This window comes from Gekko japonicus, unplaced genomic scaffold (genome assembly GCF_001447785.1).
Source record: "Gekko japonicus isolate JY-2015 unplaced genomic scaffold, Gekko_japonicus_V1.1 scaffold315, whole genome shotgun sequence".
Taxonomy (NCBI): Eukaryota; Metazoa; Chordata; class Lepidosauria; order Squamata; family Gekkonidae; genus Gekko; species Gekko japonicus.
In genome coordinates this window covers 1,182,163-1,209,051 of record NW_015160844.1, presented here as the reverse complement: position 1 = coordinate 1,209,051, position 26,889 = coordinate 1,182,163, and the positions used below count along the sequence as shown (strand labels likewise).

General features: G+C 43.4%; 1 protein-coding gene across 1 annotated transcript in view; it reads left to right on the top strand.

Annotated features, from left to right (window-relative positions):
- SLC35F3 (solute carrier family 35 member F3) overlaps positions 1-26,889 on the top strand; it is a 75,268-nt gene that overhangs the window by 40,059 nt on the left and 8,320 nt on the right. The window contains exons 3-4 of the mRNA XM_015419905.1: positions 10,378-10,597; positions 24,702-24,827. Of these exons, the coding sequence (XP_015275391.1) occupies positions 10,378-10,597; positions 24,702-24,827 (346 nt within the window). The remainder of the gene's footprint in view (positions 1-10,377; positions 10,598-24,701; positions 24,828-26,889) is intronic.

Here is a 26,889-nt window from a genome sequence, read left to right as displayed (position 1 = left end):
GGAGCTCACATGAATTTGGAAAAATTCAGTCTCCTTATATTTTAGACTGTCCAGATCATTTCTCAGCATTAATCTAAAAGTCCATCCTTTTTGCATATGAGATCTGAGCAATTCATCGTAAATCTGTTTAGCATTTTCAAAGTTCTGTATTTTAGACAAATATAATGCCTTGGATTCAGCGGTCATTTGCTTTCCACTTGGTGTTTTCCTCCTCCAATGAACTATCTGAGGGGGCGTCCCTCTCCAGGTGACCTTCCAGCGATTAGGATTGTAAGGCAGACCTCAGATACAACACACGCCATTCTGCAAAGTTGTTCCTTGTGAGGGGAACTAGGGGGCTCTCTCTCTCTCTCTCTCTCTCTCTCTCTCTCTCTCTCTCTCTCTCTCTCTCTCTCTCTCGGCTCTGTGTCTACAAACAGGCTGCTTCCAGCAGCTTTTCAATGCTTTGGTCTTGCAAAAGAAACAAACCTGTCAGCTAGCTTTCTTGTTTAGCTACTGAGGGAGGCAGACTCAATACTTTGGATCCACAGACCTTTCCAGTGGTATCAGTTCTAGTTGAGCTGGTTTACCTGGTTAAAGGGCTGGGCCCATGAACTATTGAAGTTAACTGGTTTGATTAGTCCAGTCACCATTAGTTAGCAGAGTGCTTAAATAAAGCTACAAATGCAGTAGCGTCACTTTACCAGGTTACTCAGTTTACAAAGGTACACAGAGCTACTCTTCTTGATAACGAATTATGAGATAATGGAAACTTGCAAAATTTCTCTGTGGTGCTACTTCTATTTGATCTCTATTCAATTTATTGGTTCTTTTCACTGGTATTTATGACAACTCTTTTTACACCTTTTTTTTGCAAGCATTATTTTATGTCATTGTTGTTATTGTTGTTCATGAGTCTGCGAGTGTTACATGCCAATAAAGGTAATTGGATTGGAGCTACACAGAGCCACATTGCAAGTTTAGAAGAGAAATACTTCTCTCTTTATCTGAGAAGTACACTTTGGATAGGAAAGAGCAGAGATTGATAGATTACTAACTTACTAGCTAAAGGATGGAGGCAGATGGCAAGAGGCCCATCTGTCTCATGGTGCTAAGAGAGGACAGCATGCTGGTAGAGAGCAAGTCTTCATTCAGAGTGAGAGAGAAGCAGGAAAGGAAAATTGGTCCCTGTGATCCAGGGCTCTTTTTGTAGTAGGAACTCCTTTGCATATTAGGTGACACCAGGGGTCTTTTGGGGCCGGAGCGTGCCAGAGCACCGCTCCAGGAGCTGGCACAAATGGTGGTGGCAGCAAGCCCCCCCAGCTCTCCACATTGTGGCCTGTTGCTGGCCTCCCAGGGCCCGCGTTGGAGCGCTGCGGCCCCAGGGAGGCCACAGGAGGCCCGTTGCTGCCTCTCTGGGGTCCTTTCCCTCCTTCTTCCCTTCTCTCTTTCTTTCCCTCTTTCTTTCCTCCTCTTTCTTTTCCTCTTTCCTTCCTTCTTTCCTTCTCTTTCACTCTTTACTTCCTTTGTTCCTTCTCTCTACTCTCTCTCTCTCTTTCCTTCCTTCTTTCCTCCTTCTGTGGCCCAACTCTAGTGAGAAGGGGTTTAAACTTTAAACCCCTTCTCTCTTCGCTTCCCCCTCACCCCGCTGGCTGGGGAAGGGAATGGGAGGCTTTTGAAGATGCCTTCCCCCCCTTTTGCTTCCCCTTCTGACATCACTTCCGGTGATGTCAGGGGGCATTGCATATGCTAATGACCTATTATGCTAATAGCCTAGTGGCTCATTAGCATACCGTATGCTAATGTGCTCCTGCAGCTCTTTTTCTACGAAAAGACCCCTGGGCAACACACCCCTAATGTAGCCAGTCTTCCAAGAGCTTACAGTAGCCCCTGTAAGAAAAGCTCTGTAAGCTCTTGGAGGATTGGCTACATTAGGGGTGTGTTGCCTAATATGCAAAGGAGTTCCTGCTACAAAAAGAGCCCTGTGTGATTACAATCTGCATATCAAAGAGGACAGTGGCAGAAGAGTAGATACAGGAAGAAAGGTCAGTGTGCATATCTAGCTATCTAGCCTCTCTTGCCACTCAGTCTGGAAGTCTGAGGCAGGGTGCATTGCATCTGGAACTTCCAACAACAATTCTGCAGGAGTGGAATTTCAGCCCCCTTGAGCAATACAGTGGCAAGCTTCCTCCAATCTCCTCCCTTTCTCCCCCTATTTTTCAAACTGTTGTTACTTCTTTTTCTGCATATTGACAACAGTGTGTAAAACTCACAAATTATGGAGAAGATAGGAAATGTTCGGTATTATTTTTCCCCCCTCATGATAGGCAACTTTGGTTTAATGAAATCCTAGTTGCCACTTTGAGAAGTGGAGCACAGGTAAAAATAAGACAATTAAAAACAGCATGCCAGCTCAGCTGTGTTGACAGAAGTAAAGATATCATTAGCACCAGGATCCTTAGAACCCTCCAGTGGTGAACCCTCTTCAACAGCCACATAATAGCTTTGAGGTGCTAGCTGTCCATGGCTACTAAGCTTCAGTCATTTTGACTCACTACTGAAAAAGTAAACATCATGTTCCACACTCAGAGCCAGCGTGGTGTGGTGGTTAAGAGCGGTGGACTCTAATCTGAAGAACTGGGTTTGATTCCCCACTCCTCCACATGAAGCCTGTTGGGTGACCTTGTGCCAGTCACAGTTCTCTCAGAACTCTCTCAACCAGTGTTCCCTCTAAGCTGAGTCACTGTGAGCTAGCTCACAGTTTTTTAGCCTCCGGCTCACACATTTTTGTCTTAGCCCAGGAAGGATGGCTCCAGAGCAAACTAATTGATGTGGCAGCTAAATCGCTCGCTCACAACTTTTAATACCAGTAGCTCACAAAGTAGAATTTTTACTCACAAGACTCCAAGCTTAGAGGGAACATTGCTCTCAACCCCACCTACCTCACAAGGTGACTGTTGTGGAGAGAGGAAGGGAAGGAGATTGTAAGCTGCTTTGAGACCCCTTAAGGTAGAGAAAAGTGGTTTTTATAAAAACCAGTCTTCTTCTTCTTCTGTTGCCTGTCCTCAAATAGCTGCCCCAACTGGACGGGAGAGGGAACTACCAGGACTATATCCCTAAGGTATACACCACAGTGATAAGTTCTTATAAAAAGAAAGCTTTGATGTTCATACAGCCATACATTGTCATTGCCTATCAAACCCTTTGTGAGAGCATTATTCATAGGGATGTGCTCTGCCAAAGTAACTTCAGTGTTTGGGGTATTCTATTTCAAACATAATTTATTTCAATATATTCAGCTTGACCTGGTTTTCAGTACAAATTGAGAAGCTACAGTGATCTATAAGTGGCCTGCGTGATGTATCCTTTCAACATCAAGTCAGTAATTTCTGAGACTTATTATTTCGTACACAGTTTAGACATCAAAGTGAATCAACAGTGTTCAGCAGAACAACACAGTTATTTTACAAAGTTAAATTATGTTGAGCAATAATAGACATATAGTAATACAGCAGTAGACATTTGCCACTAGAAATTATTTCAGTCAGCAACAGAAACGTATTATACAAATGTTTACTGAAAACATTGTGTAAAAATGAAATCAAGGGATGACAAAACATCAGAAGGATGCTTATTCTGTTATTTGGGAGGGAAATATGTTTTTTCAATCTAAAATAATACAAATGTATTATACGTTACAGCTAGTATTTTTTCCTTTTTGAATCTCACATTGTATTGCTGTATCTAAAAGCTATTGTTCTGCAAGGGATCCTGTTAAGGTCCTTGCTTCCATGTCAGTTCCCTGACTGAGCTAGCAGAGGTGGCACATGACCGGAATTGGAGACAACCAGTCCAAGTATTCTGGGGACCAACATTCATGCCTAGAATTCCCTGTCTGGCTGTGCTGAAGACTTCATGGCAACTGCGAGTCTATCTGTCCCAAGTCATTGTGGGCCTAACACAGGAAACAGGTAGTGTGTTGAACCTGCTGTTTTGCACCAAGAACATTGTCATGGCCACATCACTACCTGTTGATGTTAGCTGTCGTACCAAGCAAGGATGCTGCCTTGGGGACTTATGGATCTTGTTGATTTCCAGAATGCTGTCAGGGAGTGAGGAAAGGCAGCTTGCAATGCTGGACTGTCTGGGTTGCTCTCTGATACCTTGTTGCATTGCAGCACATTGTTGTTGTTCAGTCGCACAGTCAAGTCCGACTCTTCGCGACCCCATGGACCAGATCACGCCAGGCCTTCCTGTCTTCCCCTGTCCTCTGAAGTTGGCTCAATTTCATGTTCGTTGCATCTATGACACTGTCTAACCATCTCATCCTTTGCTGTCCCCGTCTTCTTTGACCTTCAATCTTTCCCAGCATCACATTAGAACCATGATATACCAAGGAACTTGTGGATTCTAAGTAGAGAGACAAATTCATTGGTGGTAAAAAGCTCACACAGAATCATATGAAATGCAAGATCAAGCATACTTACAGGCCTGTGAAGTGATGGTGATGGCAGCAAAAAAGGGCATTCTTTACCACCACCATAGGTCAGCTGACTTTCATCCAGTGGAGCTGTTCAAAATTATTTAGGTGCTGTTAACTCTTAAAGGTGATAGGAATATCTCAGCAGCCCACTGTGACAATTTTATAAGATTAGCTGATGATAAAATCAATTCCAACTCCAGTCCAATGTAGATAAAGTCCTGGGTTGGGATTATCAGGAACACACATTTTGAGTTGGTCATCCTGACTGATATGTAACCGAGTTCTCAGAACTTGTGAAGATCACCATCTGTAAATTCAACCCCCATCTTTCCTGGCTAGTTACTGCCTGGAGAAAAAAAGAACTCTACTGGGTAAAGACCATTTCCTAAAGGAGTTAAAAGATACTATTATGTGCCCCTTTGTTGAAAAGTCCTCCCTTAATAAAGATAATTTGGCAAACTTTAGAACCAGTAGCAACTGTAACATGTTTAGGCAAGTTGGTAGTAGATTAATCTTCACCTTTATCTGCATAAAATATCTTCCCTTGACATTTTTCAGTATGGCTTCTGGCCTGGTTATAGGACAAAAACCAAAGTGGTAGCAGTGGTTAACTATGGTTGCAGATGAACTCAGGAAATACTTTCGTGTTGGCTTTGTTAGAACTGTTTGCCACATTTAATATCTTGGGCCCTGCCATTTTGTTGAGAGGCCTGGAGCAGGGCTTTGGCATAACTGGTGCTGTCATCTATGGATTCTGGTGCTGCTGTCTATTGATTCTGGTCTTTCCTATCAAATTATTTGCTAAGGATTTCCTTCTAAGAAGCTAATAATTCCTGAGGGATAGTTGCCATTCGTCTGTTGCAGCAAAATAAAACAGAAGTTTTGTAAAACAGCAAGTTACACTGCTATGAGGAAATGCAGGTTAGATCACAGTAGGTGACAGATCTTCTGGGAAGATCTTGACAGAGCTTTCTGAAAGGAATGGCACTCTAAAAATATTAGGCACTTATTTAAATGCTTTCACTGTTTTCTGAATGACTGGAAACATTACTGCATCTCTCTACTGTAATGCTGGCATGCTGCCTACACTGCAGTAATTTCCTTATGCTTCAGAGCAATGAGGACTTTTGGAGTTCTTTGGCATCTCTCCTGTTGGCCTCATTAGGCAATCTCTGGCATTTCTGGAGACAAGGATTTAATATTATTCATGGCATATTAAATGTTGCGCCCTGAAATTGCTACTGCTAAACTGCTCTCCATCATTTCCATCTTACAGTAAGCATTGCATTAAGTCCTTAGAGTGCAAAGATCTAATTAGTAAGTATTAAGGGCGTGTGCTTATTGTTGCCACAACTGTTCTACCTCCATTTTGTGGTCCCAGACTTCACCCCTTTTTGGTACTTGACCAGCTCACTTGTCTTGCCATCTCAGAAAGTTCTGGTTCTCCCTTATCGAAACAGTCATTGGCTGACAGACTTGTTTCCCCTCCATGTGCTGTACTTTTTGGACCCTCTTTGGATTTATTGACTGCCTGTACTTCCACCTGGTGCCCTTGCCATGCACCCCTCTTCTTTAACTGTTAATGACATCCCGACATAGAAAAGAGTAGGCAATATTTCCCTTCTAACCTCCTTGTTGTTCTCTTCTTTCTCCCCCCACCCTTCATTCTTCTGTTCCTTCTGCACAGTATGGATAAATATTATGTAAATATTGGGACTGGGTACATTTTAAAGCTCATTAACAATAACATCTATCAAGTAGAGTTTAGGAAAGCTAATTATACTTGATTCTCTGCAGACAAATCTTCAGAATCAACGGAAAGAGCTCGTATAGATCATCCAAATTGTCTGTGGAGCAGAACTTACTTTATATTTCTTTCTGAAAACCAGAAGTAATGGTGCTCTCTTCATGTCTTTGGTGACCCAGCTGTACAGTTAAGAATATCATTACAAACAGTATCTGACAAGTGCTCTGTAGTATTGGAACCGTGGGACCTTTGTTCATTCAAGAATTTCAGTAGTGACTTTTCTTATTCTGTTCAGTTAAAAATTAATTTTCCAGCCATTCGCTTAGAATTCAGTTTGCAATGAAACGTGATGTTAAGAGTAATTTAAATTTCAGGAAGATTTGCTCTATCTTCAGCACACAAATCTCATTTAATTGTGTTCACATAAAATGTCTACTATAAATAACAGTCTACAAGGCACAAAGGAAGGTTGCAATGCTTCTTCATTTATTTAAATTTGGTTTGCATCTTGGAAAATACTTTAGTCTTTAACTCTGTTTTAATTGTGTGAGAGTGTTTATTTCTGTTCTGTATTCTTGTACTTTGCTTTGAACTCCTGTAAACTGTCATCGTCTTCCATTCTAGATAGCTGATTCTGTTCTGATTTCTAGTGGTACTGGCCAGGTATATGCGCCTTGCATCTTCTGGCTACTATCAGCTCAGCTGTTCTGATATCAAGCTTAGCCAATAACATAGAAGGCATTTTAATAGCTGCTAAGGTCAATGGGGAATCATATGATGCTGCGTTTGTGAGGCCCATGTGAAATCTATATAATGTCAAACTCTATTATTTGTGTTCTACGAGCTTTTGAAGACCACCTTGGGGAAGTTTATTCATCAATCAGTTTCAAAGCCTCTGGGGGAACAGATAGGCAACATTTGCTGCTTGTGGCAGAATATGTAAGATGTAGCTATTCTGTCATACCCAGCTATGTGATCTTTCAAAGCCATCCTGCAGCAGATGCCTTCATTGAACCAAAGAGCTAGAAGAAACCATTGTATGCAAACCTACCAGAACCCTTTGAGAAATTCAAAGAATATTGAAGTTCATAGAATCATAGAGTTGGAAGGGACCTCTGGGGTCATCTAGTCCAATCCCCAGCACAATGCAAGAAATTCACAAATACCTCCCCCTCCACACCCACAGTACCTGCTGTTCCATGCCCAGAAGATGACAAAAAACCTCCAGGATCTCTGGCCAAACTGGCCTGGAGAAAAATTGCTTCCTGACCCCAAAGTGGCAATCAGCATTTCCCTGGGCGTGTAAGCAAGGACCACAAGAACTAAGCACTGAGGCAACCTTTCCTGCCCTCCCTCTCATGATCTGCCTAAGTTCACACAATCAGCATTGCTGTCAGATGGCCATCTAGCCTCTGTTTGAAAACCTCCAAAGAAGGAGAGCCCACCACCTCCTGAGGAAGCCTGTTCCACTGAGAAACCACTCTGTCAGGAAGTTCTTCCTAATGTTTAGCCAAAAACTCTTCGGATTTAATTTCAATCCGTTGGTTCTGGTCCAACTTCTGGGGCAACAGAAAACAACTCTGTACCATCCTCTATATGTATATGACAGCCCTTCAAGTACTTGAAGATGGTTGTCATAGCACCTCTCAGTCGTCTCGTCTTCAGGTTAAACATATCCAGCTCCATCAACCTTTCCTCATAGGACTTGGTCTCCAGACCCCTCGCCATCTTTGTTGCCCTTATCTGGACATGTTCCAGCTTGTCTATATCCTTCTTAAATAGTGGTGACCAAAACTGAGCACAATACTCTGGTGAGGTCTAACTAGAGCAGAGTAAAGTGGTACCATCACTTTGCATGATCTGGACACTATATTTCTGTTGATAGAGCCCAAAATCGTATTTGCCTTTTTAGCAGCCACTTCACACTGTTGACTCATGTTCAGTGTATGGTCTACTAAGAGCCCTAGATCCTTTTGGCACATACTACTGCCAAGACAAGTCTCCCCCAACCTATAATTATGCATTTGATTTTCCCTACCTGAATGCAGAACTTTACATCTATCCCCATTGAAACTCATTTTATTTGTTTTAGCCCAGTTTTGCAGCCTGTCTAGATCATCCTGTATCCTGACTCTGTCTTCTACCATATTTGCTATCCCTCCCAATTTAGTATCATCTGCAAATTTAATAAGCATTCCCTCTATCCCTTCATCCAAATCATTGATAAGGATGTTGAGCAAAACAGGTCCCAGGACAGATCCTTGAGGCACTCCAGTTGTCACTCCTCTCCAAGATGAGGAACCATTCACAAGCACTTTTTGGGTGTGATCTGTCAACCAGTTACAGATCCACCTAACAGTCATAGGATCCAAACCACATTTTACCAATTTGTCAACAAGAATATTATGTGGAACCTTATCAAAAGCCTTACAGAAATCAAGATAAACTGTGTCTACAGCATTCCCCTGACCCAACAAGGTAGTAGTCCAGCACAGGGAAACAAGCCGGGGGGGGGGGTAAAATCTCGAGAGGCTACAGTAACAGCTCCTCCCTACCTATCAGACCAATGGTAATGCATCACCAAGTGCCCTGGGGAGGCATAGTTGGATAATTGGGAGGGGGATAGCCCCCCCCCTCTCCCAGCCAGGCCTCATTGCTACATGCCAGGCCAGCCCTCTCATCCAGAATACACACACAAATACCTGAGATTAACACTACTCAGAACATGTTGGTCTATGCAGTGCTTATTTACTAGCTTATTTAATTGTTTGCTTCAGCATTTACAGAATATTCAAATACGTTGTCTGTAGATGTGTACTGTGTTCTGCCTGCCAACTGCTTTAATTTCATACAATTGCAGTCATTTAAATTAACAATTTGCTTTCAAAAGAATGTGAGGTTTTAATGTGCAGCTGAGCAAATTAATGATACTATAAATATTTGGGTGGTCTGTTATTACTTTATTCTTAGATGGCACTGTGGTGCAGTGAAGGAGCCATTTTGTCCGGTTTGACACAACTGTTTCCTAAACCATTTCTCAATAAGGTTCAGTCTTTTTCAAGTGCTATATGAAGAGACGTCTCTTCTCAATGACTGGGCAAGTGGCTGAGGAGGCCCGGAGTCTATTGACTTTTGGGATTACTTTGGTATATGTTCTTAGAGTTCTGTATCTTATATGAAACACATGCTGCAACTCAGAGTAAGATTATTTGTAAAACTTTCAGAGTACTGAATATTTGTAGTTATTTGAAGCATTTTGCCCTTTTTAGCTATCAAGTCTCTGATGTGTCTTACAGCTATTTAGAAAAAAATTAGAACACCCCCCCCCAACTTAATTGTATTTTATTTATCTTACATAAATGGTCTTGGGGAGCCTTGGGGATGAAAAAATGTAGAAAAATAAGTAATCAAAATTATGCAGTAAAATCCAGTGCAAGTACCAAAAAAAATAGAATTAACCACTTAACACAATAATAGTAGGAAGCAACCAAAAGCACACACACAGAAACACAAAACATATCATCTTCCAAAAGCTTGGGAAAATAAACTGTTTTAATTTGGCACCTAAAAGATAATAAAGATAGTGTCACACAAACATTTATGGGGAGAATATTCCATAGACAAAGAAGTTCATTGCCAGTTGCCATCTTTTGTGGCAATTTGCCCAGGGCCTCAGAAGCAATGCTTTTTTAAAAGAAAGCAGGTTTACATGGGAGGGGGTGATTTTTCAATACTTTGATCCTATACCATTGTAGGTCAACACTTGACATTCTGCCTGGAAACAAAATGGAAGGCAGTGTATTCTGGAAGACTTCTGTATTCAGTGTATTCTGGAAGACTTCTGTATTCAAAATGGAAGACTTCTGTATTCTGAACTAGCAGACATTTCCAAATACACAATGGGAACACAATGAAGCCTGAAGGCCCCAAAAGCACCCCCACACCATTTTGCAGGCCTCTATCCCTTCCCTGTCCCCCAAACTTACATGCCAGAAGCAATGACAAAGGTAGGACAGGAAGAGCTGCTGCTAATGCTTGCATTAGGTCCTCCTTATCAGAAGGAGCTGCTCAGCACAAAGACCACCAGGAACTGTACTGTAGCTGGGGTTCAAATCTTTAGTAAACCATGTATTTCAATGGAATCTAATGATTTTCTTTTCTTACTTAGGGAGTGCTGTCGGTTTTTTGGAGACAACGGCTTGACTTTGAAGGCATTTTTTACCAAGGCAGCACCCTTCGGTGTACTTTGGATACTAACAAACTACCTGTACTTACATGCAATAAAAAAAATAGACACTACGGATGTTTCCGTCTTGTTCTGCTGCAACAAAGCTTTTGTGTTTTTGCTTTCATGGATTGTTCTCAGGGACAGATTCATGGGAGTGAGGGTAAGTGATTCATGGTCTCCCTTACTGCACTCAACATCTTTTGTTTTACTGTTTTCAGCAGTTTCTCTGTTGGGAAAATGACACTATGATTCTCGTCTTTATGATGCCACTGGATTACTATGACAGATTGCCTTTTAGACTTTAAAGCAGCTCTTCCAGTCTGCTTTTCCTAGGATTTTAAATTAATATTCTCATTGCAAAACAAAATTACTTCTGGATATTATGATTGTAACTTTGCCTTGGCAGTCTTGTGCCTTCTTCCTTTCAAAACTAATTAATTTATTACTGCCCCAAGCATACACAGATTAGAGAAGACATGATACATGCTGTGTGTGCTGTTACGGACATTCGTATTAATACTTTGCTTGCTGAAAGTATAGTCATTGTTCATAAACTGTAGCCTGATAGAGCCAAACGTTCTGTGGAAATTGTAGGCCTTAATAAATCAATGTCAGGAAGAAAGTCAATCCTCTTCACAGATTTCAAAAAAAGATGGTTTAATTTTACTACTGCACTATTGTCTTGAAGTCACTCAGTACTTTAAATCAGTGAGGAATGTGCAGTCTACTGGTTTTATGGAGCTTTGATGAATCAGTGGGAAAGTTCTCGCATAAGTGGATGTGCTATGTCTGTCTAGCCCAGCAGCCTGTTTCACATAGTGCTCAACCAGATGCCCCAGAAGGCCTACAAGTAAGCCACAGACTGAAGCCTTCCCCACGTTGTTGACTAGCAGCAGTGGTATTTGTAGCCAATGATTTGTCTAAGAGACAGTATTTTCTAAGACACAGCCAGCATAGTGTAGTGATGAGAGTGTTAGATTATGATCTGGGAGACCGGGTTCAGATCCCCACTGTGCCCGATCTCGTCATATCTTAGACGCTAAGCAATGCCGACCCAAGTAATTGGAAGGGAGACCTCCAAGGAATACCAGGGCTTGGGCCACAGGGGCAGGCTATCAAGCCACCTCCCTGAAAAACATCCAAGCCCCCAGTAGGGGCCACCAGAAGTTGCCATGACTTCCAGGCATGCAGGCACATGCACACACACACACACACACACACAATACCCACCCAAAAAAAGATGAAGATAATGATTATGACAATGACGACAAAGCCAATTAAGTAGTGGCTATCACAACAGCTCTGGCAATGAATTCCATGAGTTAATTACACTTTGAGTGAAAAGTCCTTTTGTGAACAGGTGAATTTGGTTGGTTGGGAGGGATGAAAGCCATTGGATGAAACCTATGAGCATGTTGTTTTGCTCTCTGGAAGCCACTTTCAGTAACTTTAGGTTGCCAGCTGTTTCACCTACTTTGCAATATTATTCTTTCTAGCCTTGCATTCACTACCTCTGGAATTCAATTATTTGAAAGTGTGAGAGAGAAATATTTTCAATAAAACTGGATCCAGACTAAATAGGCAATTTCCACCAGTACTCCCTTCCTGCTGCTGACTTCCCACATCAATCTCTCCCAGGAGCAGCATTTCTCTGCCCTTAGGTGAAACTGATGAAATTGGAGGAAATACTTGTCAGTTTCCTGATGGTCATTACTAATAGCCTGGGAAGGGGTGGGGGAGAAGCAGTACCTGGAAGAAAGGTTAACTTGGTTTTAGAATGCCAATCGCAAAAGGGTACATCTCTCTGCAAAGATGTGGCTGATAAATCATGCATAGCAGATTAAATGAGAAAACCTTTGCAGCCTATTTCTATCTAACTATTTTCCAAATAACAATCTTACAGATGAGAAAATGCTAAATCAGCTTTTAGAAGATGCAAATCCCAAAACCACCATATGTGTTGCAAAGTTTTTAGCGGAAACTTACAAAATCAAATTGAAACACACCTGTTCCCTTTGATATTTTATATTTGATATACTATTATTGATTATGATTTTAGAATTCTGTTTTATGCTCTTACCTATAATATATATGCATTGATAACTGTATGTAATTCTTTCTTTTATGCCAATAAAGGTGTGTGTGTGTGTGTGTGTGTGTGTGTGAATAAAACAGGAATGATCAAGCCACTCCCTGATGTTATTAGGTCCTCTGATCATATCACCTGCGTGTATATGAGGGCCCTCCCATACATATTCAGGAAATATGATCAGGGCCTAAAAGCATCAGCTATACCATATTGGGCCCATTCACTTGGTCATCCTCCAGTGTATTTTATTTAGTTAGTTAGGATGCTTTAATCACCTTTTCTCCACTTAATTGTAGGCTCATGGCATTTTACAGTGTTACCCTCCACACACTGACACAACAGAAACCAAAAATATTTAAACCTAAATTAACAACTCTGCCAGTGACAGGGAGGAGAAGGCGCAGAGCACAGATAGCAGCGTTGACCTTGATGGTAACAGTCTGTCTTAGGCTTGCCAAGTCCTCCCGGGGAGAGGCCCATTACCCGCCGGCGGCAGAACGGGCCCCGGGGGAACCCCACCCCCAAAGCACGCGACATGCCCGGCATCAGCACATCACCCGGAAGTGACACAACCACGTCAGGCACATTGGGGGCAGGGCTACAATCATCCGAGGGAAAACTCTATGGTTTTCCCTCGGATGATTGTGGCCTCACCCCCAACGTTTCCAACATGATTGCATCACTTCCGGGTGACGTAATTGCGGCACGTGCTGCGCATGCGCACATGGACTCCCAGAGCAGCGCTGGACTCCCCCACTCTACATACAGTAAGGACTTGGCAACCCTAGTCTGTCTCCCCAAGCAGGCAAGCAGGCACTCTACATTAGGCAAGTAGGTCAGTCTCAATGCAAAAAAAATAAATGGACACAAATCTTACATTAACAAATGCAGTATTCAGAAACCAGTGTGTGAACATTTTAATCCCCCAGAGCATTCTGTAGCTCACTAGAAGTCACTATTTCTCTACAAAGAACTTCAAAGGGAGAATCCAACAGGAAATTGCTAAATTAGCCTGGTGTGTGGCCTTCGCAATGAGAGGCTGCAGCAGCATTTGTTTGCGAGCACAACCCTGACCTGGGCTGTGGCTTACGAGGAGGCTGTTGCAGCAGAGGCGGCAGATAAGCCAACGAAAGAGGTCCGGCAGCAACCGGCGTTACCAGAGCAGTGCGTCCATTACCAGGGTCCTGACAGTGAGAGCATTGATGCAGATGATAACGTCAACGTGGTGAAGGCGGGAGCGGACAAGCGGACCCCAATGAAGCCTGCATGGAGTAAGCCGTGTTCCGGATGTGGCGGGAACCACCAGCGCGAGCAGTGCTGGACCAAAGATGTCGAGTGCTGAGCATGTGGGCGGCAAGGCCATTTGGCCAGAGTCTGCACACAAGCCTTCATCACCCCTAACCAGGAGGAAACATCGATCCCAAGCAACCGAGGCCAACTGCCAGATGACATCAAACCTGACAAGTGCATCGACCGTTTTTCGCACCAGCTGTCAGGAAAAGATCTCCGTCACCCCTCTCATCGCTGGCGTGCCCTGCAACATGGAGGTCGATTCGGGATCATCAGTCCTCTCTTCGGCAGTGTGGCAGCAGCTGTTCCCTACCCAGAGTCGGCAGCGGCTCAAGCCTGCGGACACAAGGGTGTCCGACTTTCAAGGAAAGAGAATTCCTTTGGCGGGGAGGGACACTGTTAATGTTGAGTTCAAGGGGAAATGTGTTACCTTATCATTGCTGGTTGCTGAAGGGGACCGGGTCAACCTACTGGGGTTAGACTTGTTCGAGCCACTAGGCATTGGAATTTATGGGGTCAACAAGCTGTGTGAAAATAAATGGGATATGTTGTATGATGAGTTCCCTGAGGTGTTTGGGGATGGATTGGGAAGGTACAACGGGCCCCCTATTGCATTTGAGTTGGATCTGTCTGTAACACCGATACGGTTAAAGTATCGGAAGATGCCCCTCGCATTAAAACCATGGATCGAAATGGAACTTGACAAGCTCATTGAGCAAGGGGTTTTGGAATCTGTGCCTTTTAGTAAATGGGAAACCCCCATAGTGACACCGGTCAAACCGGACGGGTCTGTGCGGATATGCGCAGATTACAAGTGTACTCTAAACAGAGCCTTGCAGCAGCACTCATACCCGGTTCCAGTAATAAGCCACATTCTGGCTTCTCTGGGGGGAGGGAAGGTTTTCGCTAAGCTTGGCTTGGCTCAAGCTTACCAGCAGCTGCCTGTTACACAGGAGGCAGCCGAGGCACAAACTATAGTAACCCACAGAGGAGCTTTTAAAGTAAACCGGCTCCAATTTGGGGTCAACGTGGCCCCAGGGATTTTTCAGGAGTTGATGGAACGACTATTAAGAGGGGTACCTGGAACCGTGCCATATTTTGATGATGTGTTGATCGCAGGAAGCTCTGAAAAAGAACTATTAGACCAGGTAAAAGAAGTATTGGAACGTTTCCAGGGGGGTGTTAACAGTGTTGAGTTTTTGGGTTTTCGCATCGATGAGCAGGGAGTACACCCCGCAGGCGAAAAGGTGGTGGCTATTCAAAATGCCCCCAGGCCAGTTAGTAAAAAGGGTTGCTCAATTTTGCCCCCAGGCCAGTCATTTTTAGGGTTGCTCAATTTTTATCATGCGTTTTTACCACACAAGGCATCAGTGGCAGCACACTTCCATGCACTTTTACATAAAGAACAAAACATGGAAGTGAGGCTTTTACAAGAGTAAAGGAGCTGTTGATGTCAAATGATGTGTTGACTCACTACGATGAGCAAAGGCTCCTGGTTTTAGCTGCAGACGCTTCACCTTTTGGAGTAGGCGCCGTTTTAAGCCATCTGATGCCTGATGGAAGTGAAGCGCCTATCGCTTTTTACTCAAGGTCCCTATCTGCGGCAGAACGGAACTATGCCCAGATAGATAAGGAAGGTCTGGCATTGGTAGCGGCTGTCAAAAAGTTCCATGATTTTATTTTTGGTAGGAGATTTGTGTTGGTCACAGACCACAAGCTGCTACAGGGGATTTTTGCACCCGATAAGCAAATGCCTAACATTTTGTCCCCAAGGATGCTTAATGGGCGATTTTTTTGCAAGCTTATGTTTTTGACCTTGAGCACCAGCCTGGAAAGGCCATTGGGCATGTGGGTGCGCTCAGCCGCTGCCCCTTGCCCGACCATGGCACAGACCCTGCCCCTGCGTGTGATGTTTTAGCAATTGACAAGCTCCCTCTGGCACCAGTCTCCTCTAAGGACATTGCAGTGTTGACAGCTAAGGACAGCGTATTATCCTGCACCCTAAACTGGGTGTGGAGGGGGTGGCCAGTAGGGAGCCTGGAGCCGGCATTCAAACCTTACCGAGCGCGCCAAAAAGAACTGTCAATCTCGAAGGGATGTGTCTTATGGGGAAACCGGGTGGTGGTTCCCGACAAGCTCCGGTGTTAGACTCCCTGCACGAAGGACACTCGGGAATGGTGCACATGAAAGCGTTAGCAAGGGGATACGTCTGGTGGCCTGGGATAGACGCTGAAATTGAGTAGTGGGTGCGGGTGTGCATGCCGTGCCAACAGGCCAGACCCGAGCCTCCACAGGCTTCCCCCCAAAAGTGGGACTCTACGGGCAAGCCGTGGTCTGGGCTGCATATAGATTTCGCAGGGCCCATGCAAGGACAAATGTTTTTAATTGTTGTTGATGCATTGTCAAAATGGTTAGAAGTGGTGCATATGCCCTCGACCACTTCAATAGCGGTCATACATGCGCTACGCCGGCTTTTCGCAACACACGGACTGCCGAACATATTAGTGAGTGATAACGGGCCCCAATTTATATCCCAGGAGTTTGCTCAGTTTCTCTCTGACAATGGCATCCGCCATGTTACCTCTGCCCCGTTCCATCCCGCGTCAAATGGGCAGGCAGAGAGAATGGTCAGGACGACCAAAGAGGCTTTAAGCAAACTGTATGAGGGGGATTGGAGTGTGAAACTGGGCTCCTTTCTTTTGTGGCAGCACACCACCCCCTGTAGTGCCACGGGCCGTAGTCCGGCCAAGTTGTTAATGGGCCGATAGTTGACTACCCATTTGAACCGGTTGCACCTGGATTTAAATGAACAGCAGCCTGAGCGCAGGGATTCACCAGCGAAAGTGTGCATGTTCAAGGCCGGGGACAAAGTATTTGCCCGGAATTATGCAGGAGGGCATTCATGGCTCCCCGGGGTGATGTGCAAAAATATAGGCACCAGAATGTATGTGGTAGAGCTGGCTAATGGCAGGAAATGGTGGCACCACATAGACCAGCTGAGAAGGAGATGGGCGAAAGACAGTGCTGACTCTCTGACAGCTGAGTCTCTGGAACCTGAATACATGTTCGGACCTCCAGGCACGGAGGTGAGTGCTGTTCCCGAAGCAGGGCAGACCCCTGGTTTCGAGGCTGCAACCCCCGCAGTGAGTGTGCCTGACCCAGTCATTACAGAGCCCATAGGTGACCCACAGTTGAGTTTGCCCCCTGAGCCTGCACAGCTCCACAGGTCTCAGCGTGCGCGGCGAGCACCATCGTACCTGGGCGATTATGACTGCAATAAACTGTATTGTAATGACTGATATATATTTTGTGGAAAGCAGTGAATGTATGTTTTAGAAATGATGTATTGTTTTAACTTAGGGGGGAGGAATTGTGGTGTATTCGAAAAGGCTTACATGAATCGCCGCATTCACTCTCCATGATGAGCTCGAGCCAGAGGAAGGCTCCTCCGAGCCAACTTGCTATTGGTCGCTCCACAACAGCGACCAATCAGAACTATACCAATTCCCTGCGAGGGAAGGACTTTCATTGGACATTATCCGCACAACCTCATTGGTTGTTTATTGTAAATAGGTGTGGCTACGTTAGCCCAGGAATGTTTAAAAGGAGCCTAGCTCCCAATGTTAAGTTGTTCTGGTTATGACTTCTTTCAAGCGCTTGTTCGTACCTACAATAAAGCTGATCACTTTTGTTGAAATCACTCTCTGGATCTTTGTTAGCGGCAATCTAACACCCAGGGTTTTGCAATGTTTAAGTAGAACTAGAATATCATTATATCAATATACCATTTTTACTATAGGTGTGATACATTCTCTGAATTCCCAGCTTTCGCTTTTTAAAAAGTACGTCTCTAGTGCCTTCCTTGCAAAGAAATGCCCTTTTCCTTATAGCTCCACAAAGGAAAGGTCTAGAGGGTTACTTTTTTGAAAAATGAAAGCTGAGAATCCAGAGAACCTGCTACACCTGTTCTTACAATAGTATATCAGTATAATGATATTCTAGTGTCAGTATTTTTTAAAAAAAGAAATAAACCCCGACCTGGATAGCCCAGGCAAACCCAGTCTCATCAGATCTTGGAAGCTAAGCAGGGCCAGCCCTGGTAAGTATTTGGATGGGAAACCTCCAAAGAATACCAGGGCTGGGAGGCAGAGGCATGCTATCAAGCCACTTCTCTGAATGTCCTCCATGCCCCAGCCGGAGTCACCAGAGGTTGCCATGACGTCCAGGCATGGATACACACACAAAATACAAAAAAAATTTAAAAGCCCCCCCCACACACACTTGTCAAGGAATAAAATGGCTGCTCTGGAAACAGGGTCACTGAAAATGGCTGCCATATAGGCTGGAAAATCCAAATTTTCACACCCAGAAAACAGCCATCCAGGCTTTACTGTAACCTTTCCAAAACTTCAGAGCAATAGGAGTTTGAGAAAGATCAGAGAAAAGCCGTGGAAACTCCTGAGGTTTATGAATGTACCATAATGCTTTGGGAAAACAGGGAAAAATTGCTTCCCAAAAACATTGAACTCAGGGCAGATAATTCAGTTTTATTAACAGCATATCCCTTACAGATGTTAATTAGCTCAGCTATATTTTTTATACTTTTACCCTACATGATAATCCTACTTTGCCTAGTGGGACTTCTCACTCACTCTGAGTGGACTGATAACTCTTTGGGGTATTGTTTTAAACTAGCCTCGTGTCTTTTCTCCCACTTCATACCTTTTTGTTGTCCCCAGCTTCGAGTATAGATACATCTGCCACATTGAACATTTCATGCATCATGAAAGCTTATCCTGGAATAAATGTTAGTCTTCAGTGTGCCACTGGGCTTCTATTTTCTTATACTGGTACAGAATAACAATGCAGTCTTAACCAGAGTTACATTCTTCTAAATTCATTGAAGTGAGTGGGCTTAGAAGGGGGTAGCTCTGTGTAGGATTGTGCTGTAACACTGCGACCCATCTGGAACTATCTTTTGTTGTATAATATGCTGGGGCAAAACTTTGGATTCTATAAATAGTTTTACCAATAAACAAAGTATTAAAGCAAGAATTATTTTCACACATCTTACACATTTTACTGTTTTCTGCATTTCTGCATGATGTTTCCACTAACTACTAAAATACTAATTATTTCCACTCATTTATTTATTTTAGTTGTTTTGAGCCCTCTTGGATCACTTTGTTCAGTGGGGCTTACTCTACGGTATCTTTAGGTAAGCATGTGTAGCAATGCATCATTAGACTCTTAAAATGGCAAGGGGCAAACATTAGCTATAGGACTGTACATTTAAAGGAATCCTTACAAATAACTGCAGGAGATTCCGCTGCCGAAATCCAATCACCAATATGCATTCCCTAATGGGGTACAAAAATCATTTTCTGACTGTATTTTTCATTCAATAGTCTAATGAAATCATGATGAGGGTGAATCCAAGAATTTCACTTTGCAGTTTTCTTCTTAACTGGGCAGAAGCTGAGTTGTCAGAAAATCAGTTGTAAACACAGTTCTCAAATAGTCCCCTGTAAGGAAAAACAACTCAACTCTATACCTTAAAGAAATCAATGCCTGCAGAGCAATGTCTGTCTGTCATTGACAGCTCTTGGTTCCAGAGGAAAGAAACAGCCTGGCCAATGAGGTCACATTTCAAGTGGTATGCGCTGTGTTCAATTGAGAAGTCAGTCATATTCAGCCACGACAGACATCATCCACAGATTAGGTCAAGCTGTCTTCCAAGGAACCATCTCCCTTACATGCTGAGTGAAAAGAAGTGGCACTTTCTTTTTTTCCTTAGCCAGCAAAGTTCCTGACTAGGAAGGGGAAGTACCTCTGCTTTGTGGAGATTTTAGCTGTGATCTACACTTCTTGGAAATACATTTATTTGAAGTCAATGGGGATTGCAGTATCACAGGTGACAGATGGCATTCATTTTGACTAATGCCTTACCCTTTGAGAGCTTTTTGGTCATTGATGCATGTTTGAACAATGTCTTTCAGGAGTGACAGTGGCGTGAGAAAATTCATGAAAATTTATCTCACAGTACATTTCTTACAGGGCAAGCCTATGCAGAGTTACCCCAATCCAATTCCATATAAATCAGTGGGCTTACAATGGAGTAAATCGGCATACGATTGCACTCTTAATATTTAAAGTGTCAGAGATGAATTACTTTACTTTCTTAAAATAGCAAACTTCCCAAAAAAAGGCAGTTTGATACTATTAGAATGTCTGGTTCCTTTATCTGAGGTATTAAAAAACAATGTAACTGCACTTCAGCTGTTAAGATCTATAACATTACAGTGATTCTATAGTTCACTGAAAACAAAAATGTGCACATTTGGCAGTCTTAAAAGCCTTTAAGAAGGAAATACAAAACTTTTACAAAAGCAACATCTTTGTATTTATTTGAAATTCACTTAACTGTCTCTTTTTCAGACTTATAACTAAGATTGCCAGTAGGTCTGGAGAAAAATGTTTGGTCCCTTTCACAGAGACTTAGACTGATTCCACAAAAGCAGTTGTTCCGCCCTCGGTCTCCAGTTTTCCCTTTGGTCTAAGTCTCTAAGGGGACTAAAGGTGCCCCTTTTTTCCCCCCCCCCCCCCCCCCCCCCCCCCGATTTCCCCCGCGTCTTCTTGATCCTAAAAAATAAGGATCAAGAAGATGAGGGGAAATCAGGGGAAAATGTGGGTCAAAATGCGGCCACACAGCAAATAGTGGGAAATTGAGCAATACAGCTGGGGTAAATGGGAGACCGAGGGCGGAAAAATAGGTCGCTTGCCTGTAACTTACATGCTACATTCTCTGTATGAAGTTTCACTCAACCACCAATGTGTTAGTGGAAAATAGATTTAAGGACTGCTTGTCCAAAATGAGTTTCCTTTCTGGCCTTGATGTCCATAGCGTAGTGTGCTGCAAAAATAGATGAGGAAGACCACGTACTTGCAGCACAAATATCTTGTAGTAAAACTCCTGCTGGGAAGGCCATGGAGGTTGCCACAGCTCTAACCAAATGAGCCTTAGGTACGGAGGGTAGAGGTTTGTCCACAAGTTGATAACATAGAGTAATTGCTGAGGAAACCCACGTAGAGAATTGTTGGCTAGAAACAGGTAGGCTCAGTGTGTGACTGCACAGATGACCACTCGAAGATCATCAGTTACGGGTAAGCAACCTGTTTATCTTCTTCGTTGTCTCTGTGCAGGCCACACACTGGGTTTTACACCTACATCAAACCTTCGTCAGGACTCCTAAATGAGCTTTAAATACCTTCTCAGATCTGCGGTCTGCCTCAGTCTCGTGGCACCTGTACCTACTGAGCATGCTCTTTTAGGATTCCCGACAAAGGTTTGACGTAGGCGTAAAACCCAGAGTGTGACTGCACAGATGACCACTCGAACATCAACTGCTTTTGCAGACTCAGTCTTAATGTGTGGGAATGGGCAGTGTAACATTCAGAAATCCATTAGCTGTTTTATTGTAGATCCAGGGTACCAGAATCTGGAGGAGATCCAGACCAGATTTTACTTACTGCTCTGGGTAAACTGGATCTAGACAAGCTGCTATGAAGGACTCTAGTAGGTCTTGTGCTCCCCTAGAAGAGCTTGCTGGATCAGATCAGTGGTCCATCTAGCCCAGCACACTGTTTCACACAGTGGCCAACCAGTTGCCCTGGAGGGCCAAACAAACAGGGCTTAGAGGCTGAGGACCTCCCCTGCTGCTACCTCCTAGCACTGGTATTCAGAAGTTTGCTGCCTCTGTAGACAGAGGGTCCTATCAGTCACTATTATTAGTAGCCATTGACAGACCTCTCCTCCGTGAACCCCCTTTTAAAGCAATCTGTGCTCGTGGCCATCACTACATCCTCTGGCAGCAAATTCCACAGTTTAATTACTTATTGAGTAAAGAAGTATATATCCTTCTGAATCTATGGCACAGCAACTTCACTGAACATCCTTTTCTAGTATTTTGGGAGAAGAGATTGGATTTATATCCCATCCTTCACCACCTGAAGGAGTCTCAGAGTGGCTTACAATCTCTTCCTCTTCCCATAACAGACACCCTGTGAGGTAGGTGGGGCTGAGAGAGCTCTCTCTCGAGAACTACCCTTGAGAGAGCAGCTCTGAAAGAACTTGTGACTGACCCAAGGTCACACAAGCAGCTGCATGTGGAGGAGACAGGAATCAAACCCAGTTCTCCCAAATTAGAGTTGACGCTCCTAACCACTACACCAAACTGGCTCTCAGGGAGGGAGAAAATGGTCTTTCTGTCCACTCTCTCTATCCCATTTTATAAACTACTATCATATTGCCCCTTAGTTATCTCTTTTCTAAACTGAGAAGTCCCAGACTCTTCAGCCTTTCCTCATAGGGAAGGTGTACCAACCCCTTAATCATTTTGATTGCCCTCTTCTGTACCTTAACTAACACTGCCATGTCCTTTTTGAGATACAATGACCAGCACTGCACAAATTATTCCAAATGAGCCTGCATCATTTTATGATGTTACCTATACTTGTCAGTAGATCAATAGTCTCACATTTGAGTTCCCCAAGAACCCTTGGGTATATGCCTTCAGGAATTTGAGATATACCGGTTTTTAATTTTCCACAGTAGGTCTAGAACTTCTCTCATCACCTCAGTTTGACTCAGTTCTTCAAGACTCCCTTCCTGAAAATAGTGGGATTAACATGGGTATATGCCCCACACCTTCCACAGTGAACACAGATGCAAAGAGTTCATGTATTTATTTATTTAGAATATTTCTATGCTGCCTCTTTAAGTCCTCAAGGAGGCTCACAATTAAAAAAAAAACAATACTACAACACAAACAATTAAATTCATTTGTCTTCTCTGTCATCTCCCCATCTTCCCTTAGCAATCCTTTTATTCCTTGGTCACCCAAAGGTCCAACTGGTTCTCTGGCTGGTTTTCTGCTCTGGATATATTTAAAGAAATGCTTATTGTTTGTCCTGGTGCTTTACCAATCCGCTCCTCATATTTTCTCCTCACATAACTAATTATTACACTTTTTTTGCCAGACCTTATACTCCTTTCTGTACTTCATTAAAAGAAGTCCCCCCCCCCCATAGCTTCCTTGATTTGGGTTGTTAACCATGCAGGCATCCATAAGAACATAAGAGAAGCCCTGCTGTATGAGACCAGTGGTCCATCTAGCCCAGCATTCTGTCTCACACAGTGGCCAACCACCTCATCTGGCGGGCCAACAACAGACCATAGAGGCCAAGGCCTTCCCCTGTTGTTGTCTCTTGGCACTGTTATTTAGAGGTTTACTACCTCTGAACATGGAGGTTCCCTTTAGTCACCAAGGTTAGTAGTCATTGATAGACCTATATCTTCCTAATCTGTCTAATCCCCCTTTAAAACTGCCAAATCCCCTTTTAAAGCTGTCTAGGCAGGGTAAAAGAGGAGAGCGCAAAAGTGGGCTTGAAGCTCAACATCAAAAAAACGAAGATCATGGCATCCGGCCCCAGCACTCCTTGGCAAATAGAAGGGGAAGTCGTGGAAGTAGTGACAGACTTCACGTTCCTGGGATCCCAGATCACCGCAGACTGTGACAGCAGCCATGAAATTAAAAGACGCCTGCTCCTTGGGAGGAAAGCAATGGCGAACCTAAACAGCATGATAAAAAGTAGAGACATCACCCTGCCAACAAAAGTCCGCATGGTCAAAGCAATGGTATTCCCAGTAGTCATGTATGGCTGCGAGAGTTGGACTATAAGGAAGGCCGAGCGCCGAAGAATAGATTCTTTTGAACTATGGTGCTGGAGAAGCCTCTTGAGAGTCCCTTGGACTGCAAGAAGATCAAATCAGTCAATCCTAAAAGAAATCAACCCTGACTGTTCCCTGGAAGGCCAGATAATGAAACTGAAGCTCAAATACTTTGGCCGCCAAATGAGAAGGGAGCACTCACTGGAGAAGACCCTGATGCTGGGAAAGATTGAAGGTCAAAGAAGACGGGGATGGCAAAGGCTGAGATGGTTAGACAGTGTCATAGATGCAACGAACATGAAATTGAGCAAACTTCAGAGGACGGCAGAAGGCCTGGCGTGAACTAGTCCATGGGGTCGGGGAGAGTCGGACTCGACTGTGCAACTGAACAACAACAAAGTTGCAGAGATCTAGGGTCTGAGGCTTCTTTCTCCCAGATGGAGCTACAATGTAGTGATGGCAAAATATCACCTTAAAAATGGATTCATGTTTCCTAACCACTTTTAAGCAGAGAAAATGTATTACACACATTTACAGGTAATGAAACGATAGCGCTGATTCTGTAGACAGTTCCTATAGAAATAATTATTTTGCCTAATCCAGATTTTTAAAATTTCATATGAAATAATTTTCAGTTTGTTCTTTAAATGTATTCGTTCTGATAAAATAGGTAGCACTTTATTTTCCCCAAAACATTTTATTCTGAGTAAGGTTTCGCATTACAATAAGCCAGCAAAACCAGAGTAACCATTAATTTTATTTTTTATGTTTATGAACATACTGATGAAATTCCTATCTTCCAATGTTCATTTCCTAAATATGTCAAAAAGCTTTCTAAAAGAATTAGCCTACTTAGATCCTGTATGAGGATCAGCACTAGAAAAAAAATTGTGTTTTGCTACAGTACACACAAGATTTCAGAAAGCAGTCTGCTAATATAGGTGTGTGGTACTTAATCGCACCGTTCTGATGGTTGTATTTACAGTAGCATTGCCTGTAGTTTCTTTATTCCCATTGAATGGCACTTACAACTGCAGTATGTGCTTATGTTGTTAGAGACTATGACATTTCCCAGTAGGACCTACTGGGTGATAGTAGTGTAAGAATAAGTGGTTGTCTTCAGGAAATTCTAACACTTTGCTTTGTCTCCAACAGATTGTGGCTGCTATACTTGCTATTGCAGGGATAGTCATGATGACTTATGCTGATGGATTCCACAGTTATTCAGTTATTGGAATAGCACTTGTTGTGGGATCTGCCTCAATGTCAGCTATGTACAAGGTAACTATGCTCAAGCTCCCTCAGGCTATGGGCATGGATGTGCTAACATAGATTGGCTTTAATCCTAGACACCCCCAGAAGGATGCAACCGTAACTTGGTACTATTCCATGAACTCCCACACAAGAGCTAGTGCAAAATCTCAGGCAAATGTCTGTGCAAAGACTAGGGCTGCAGTCAGATGTGCCAATTAGCATGGTCAGGAAGCGCTCCTAATTTAATACGTTGTTATTTGACACAGAGACATTCGATCAGACATCCCAGCATAATCCGTTTTGCTTTGGGCTCAGCCCCTCTGAATGATCAGATGGCATGGTTGGGTGAGGTTTTGTGGGTTTTTTGCTGTCTTTTACACATGCGCATAACCAAGGAATTGAACCCCCATGCAGAGATGTCTCAATGCAGGTTTTTTGTGCATGCCCTTTTCCGCTTCCTAGAGTCAAGTCTCTGCTTTGACAGCTCGCCGATCCTTCTTCAGAGCACTTTGATCTCTTCACAGTGGTTGTTTGACAGAGACCCCTCCTTTTCCTGCTCATTTTCAAATCTAACCTAGAGTTGGAGAAGATTATGCAGTTATACGCATATCACCAGGCGAACAAAAAAAATGGTGCCAAGTTGGGATGTTATGAGCAGACCACCCCAATGTTTTGAGAGTGTGCTTGAGTGACTAGGGAAAATCCGTCCATGGCTCATTGACATTAGGACCGGACTTTCCCCGGTGCCTTTTAACTCCAATTTAGGGGCAGACCAGAATGGGGTGCCAACAACTGCGGAACCTTTCACAGATGCTGCTGTCTGAACGTGCACTTTAGATCCATCAGGCATCAGCATCTATATCGGATCTAAATGCATGTCTGATCATAGCCTAAGAATGGCTTGTGTAACATTTTGTACAATGTCTTAAAACAGGGATTTTGACTTCTTCAGCAACTGGTCTGAGACCAACCAGCCATACAAAACATGCTGCTTAGCAAGAGAACATCCAATTTGGGCATTAATATTCTATCCAGGAACTATCGCTGTGTGTAAAATGCTGTCAAGTCACGGCTAACTAAGGTGACCCTGTAGGGTTTTCAAGGCAAGAGGTGGACCAAGGTGGTTTGCTATTGTCTGCCTCTGCGTAGCAACCCTGGACTTCCTTGGTGGTCTCCCATCTGAGTACTAACCAGTTCTGCCGCTGCTTGGCTTCTGAGATCTCATGAGACTGAGCTAGCCAGGTTGGGAGAGGAACTATCCACAGCCCTGACTACATGCCCTGAAACCAGACATGTGGGAGGCACGAGGGGCAGTAGATGGTCCTCATAATCCCACTTGTTGTCTTGTTAGCACACCCACAAAGTAAATAAGCAAAATGTACTTAAAAATAGACACTACCTGCACCCCTAATGTTCACTGGGATCATTTCCTCCTATTTTTGCTTCCATTGCATGCTGAATTAGATAGGACAACAACTTTAAGATAGCCCATTTTTTTATATTGGTATGCTGTCTCTCCTGAGACCTGCTAGAGGCAACTCACAACATGAAACAATACAATAAAATCATTTTTTAAAAGCACAAAATTGTCAGTAATAGGCAAACAATTAAAAAACTGTTTAAAACAAAGCACAAAACAGCCTAAAATGATATTTATAAAATAGTCCTCAGGCTAGAATCAGACCATAAAAACAGCTTAAACTATGAAACCCCTCAGTTAAAAGTTTGGTTAAAAATGTTTTAGCCTAGTGCTGAAAGGAAAGTAAGCTGGGGTGGGGTGCATTCTAACGGTGAGGTACAGCCACTGAAAAAGCCTTGACTCTGGTTGCCATCTGCCTCTCCTTGGCAGATGGGAGCAGAGAGAACAGGGCTTAGGAAGAGGAAATGGACCTGTCCAGCAACCAAGAGCACCAGTCTTTCTCTGTGAGCCCTCACCATTTGACGTATGAAGGGATAAACTTCTCTGTCTCAACACCATAAATTGGAACTCTCTCTTGAGGGAAGTCTGCCTCACCCCGTCCTCACTGTACATTAAAAATGGCCTTTTATGCAATGGCTTTTGCCATCCATAATGCTAATTAGTAGTATG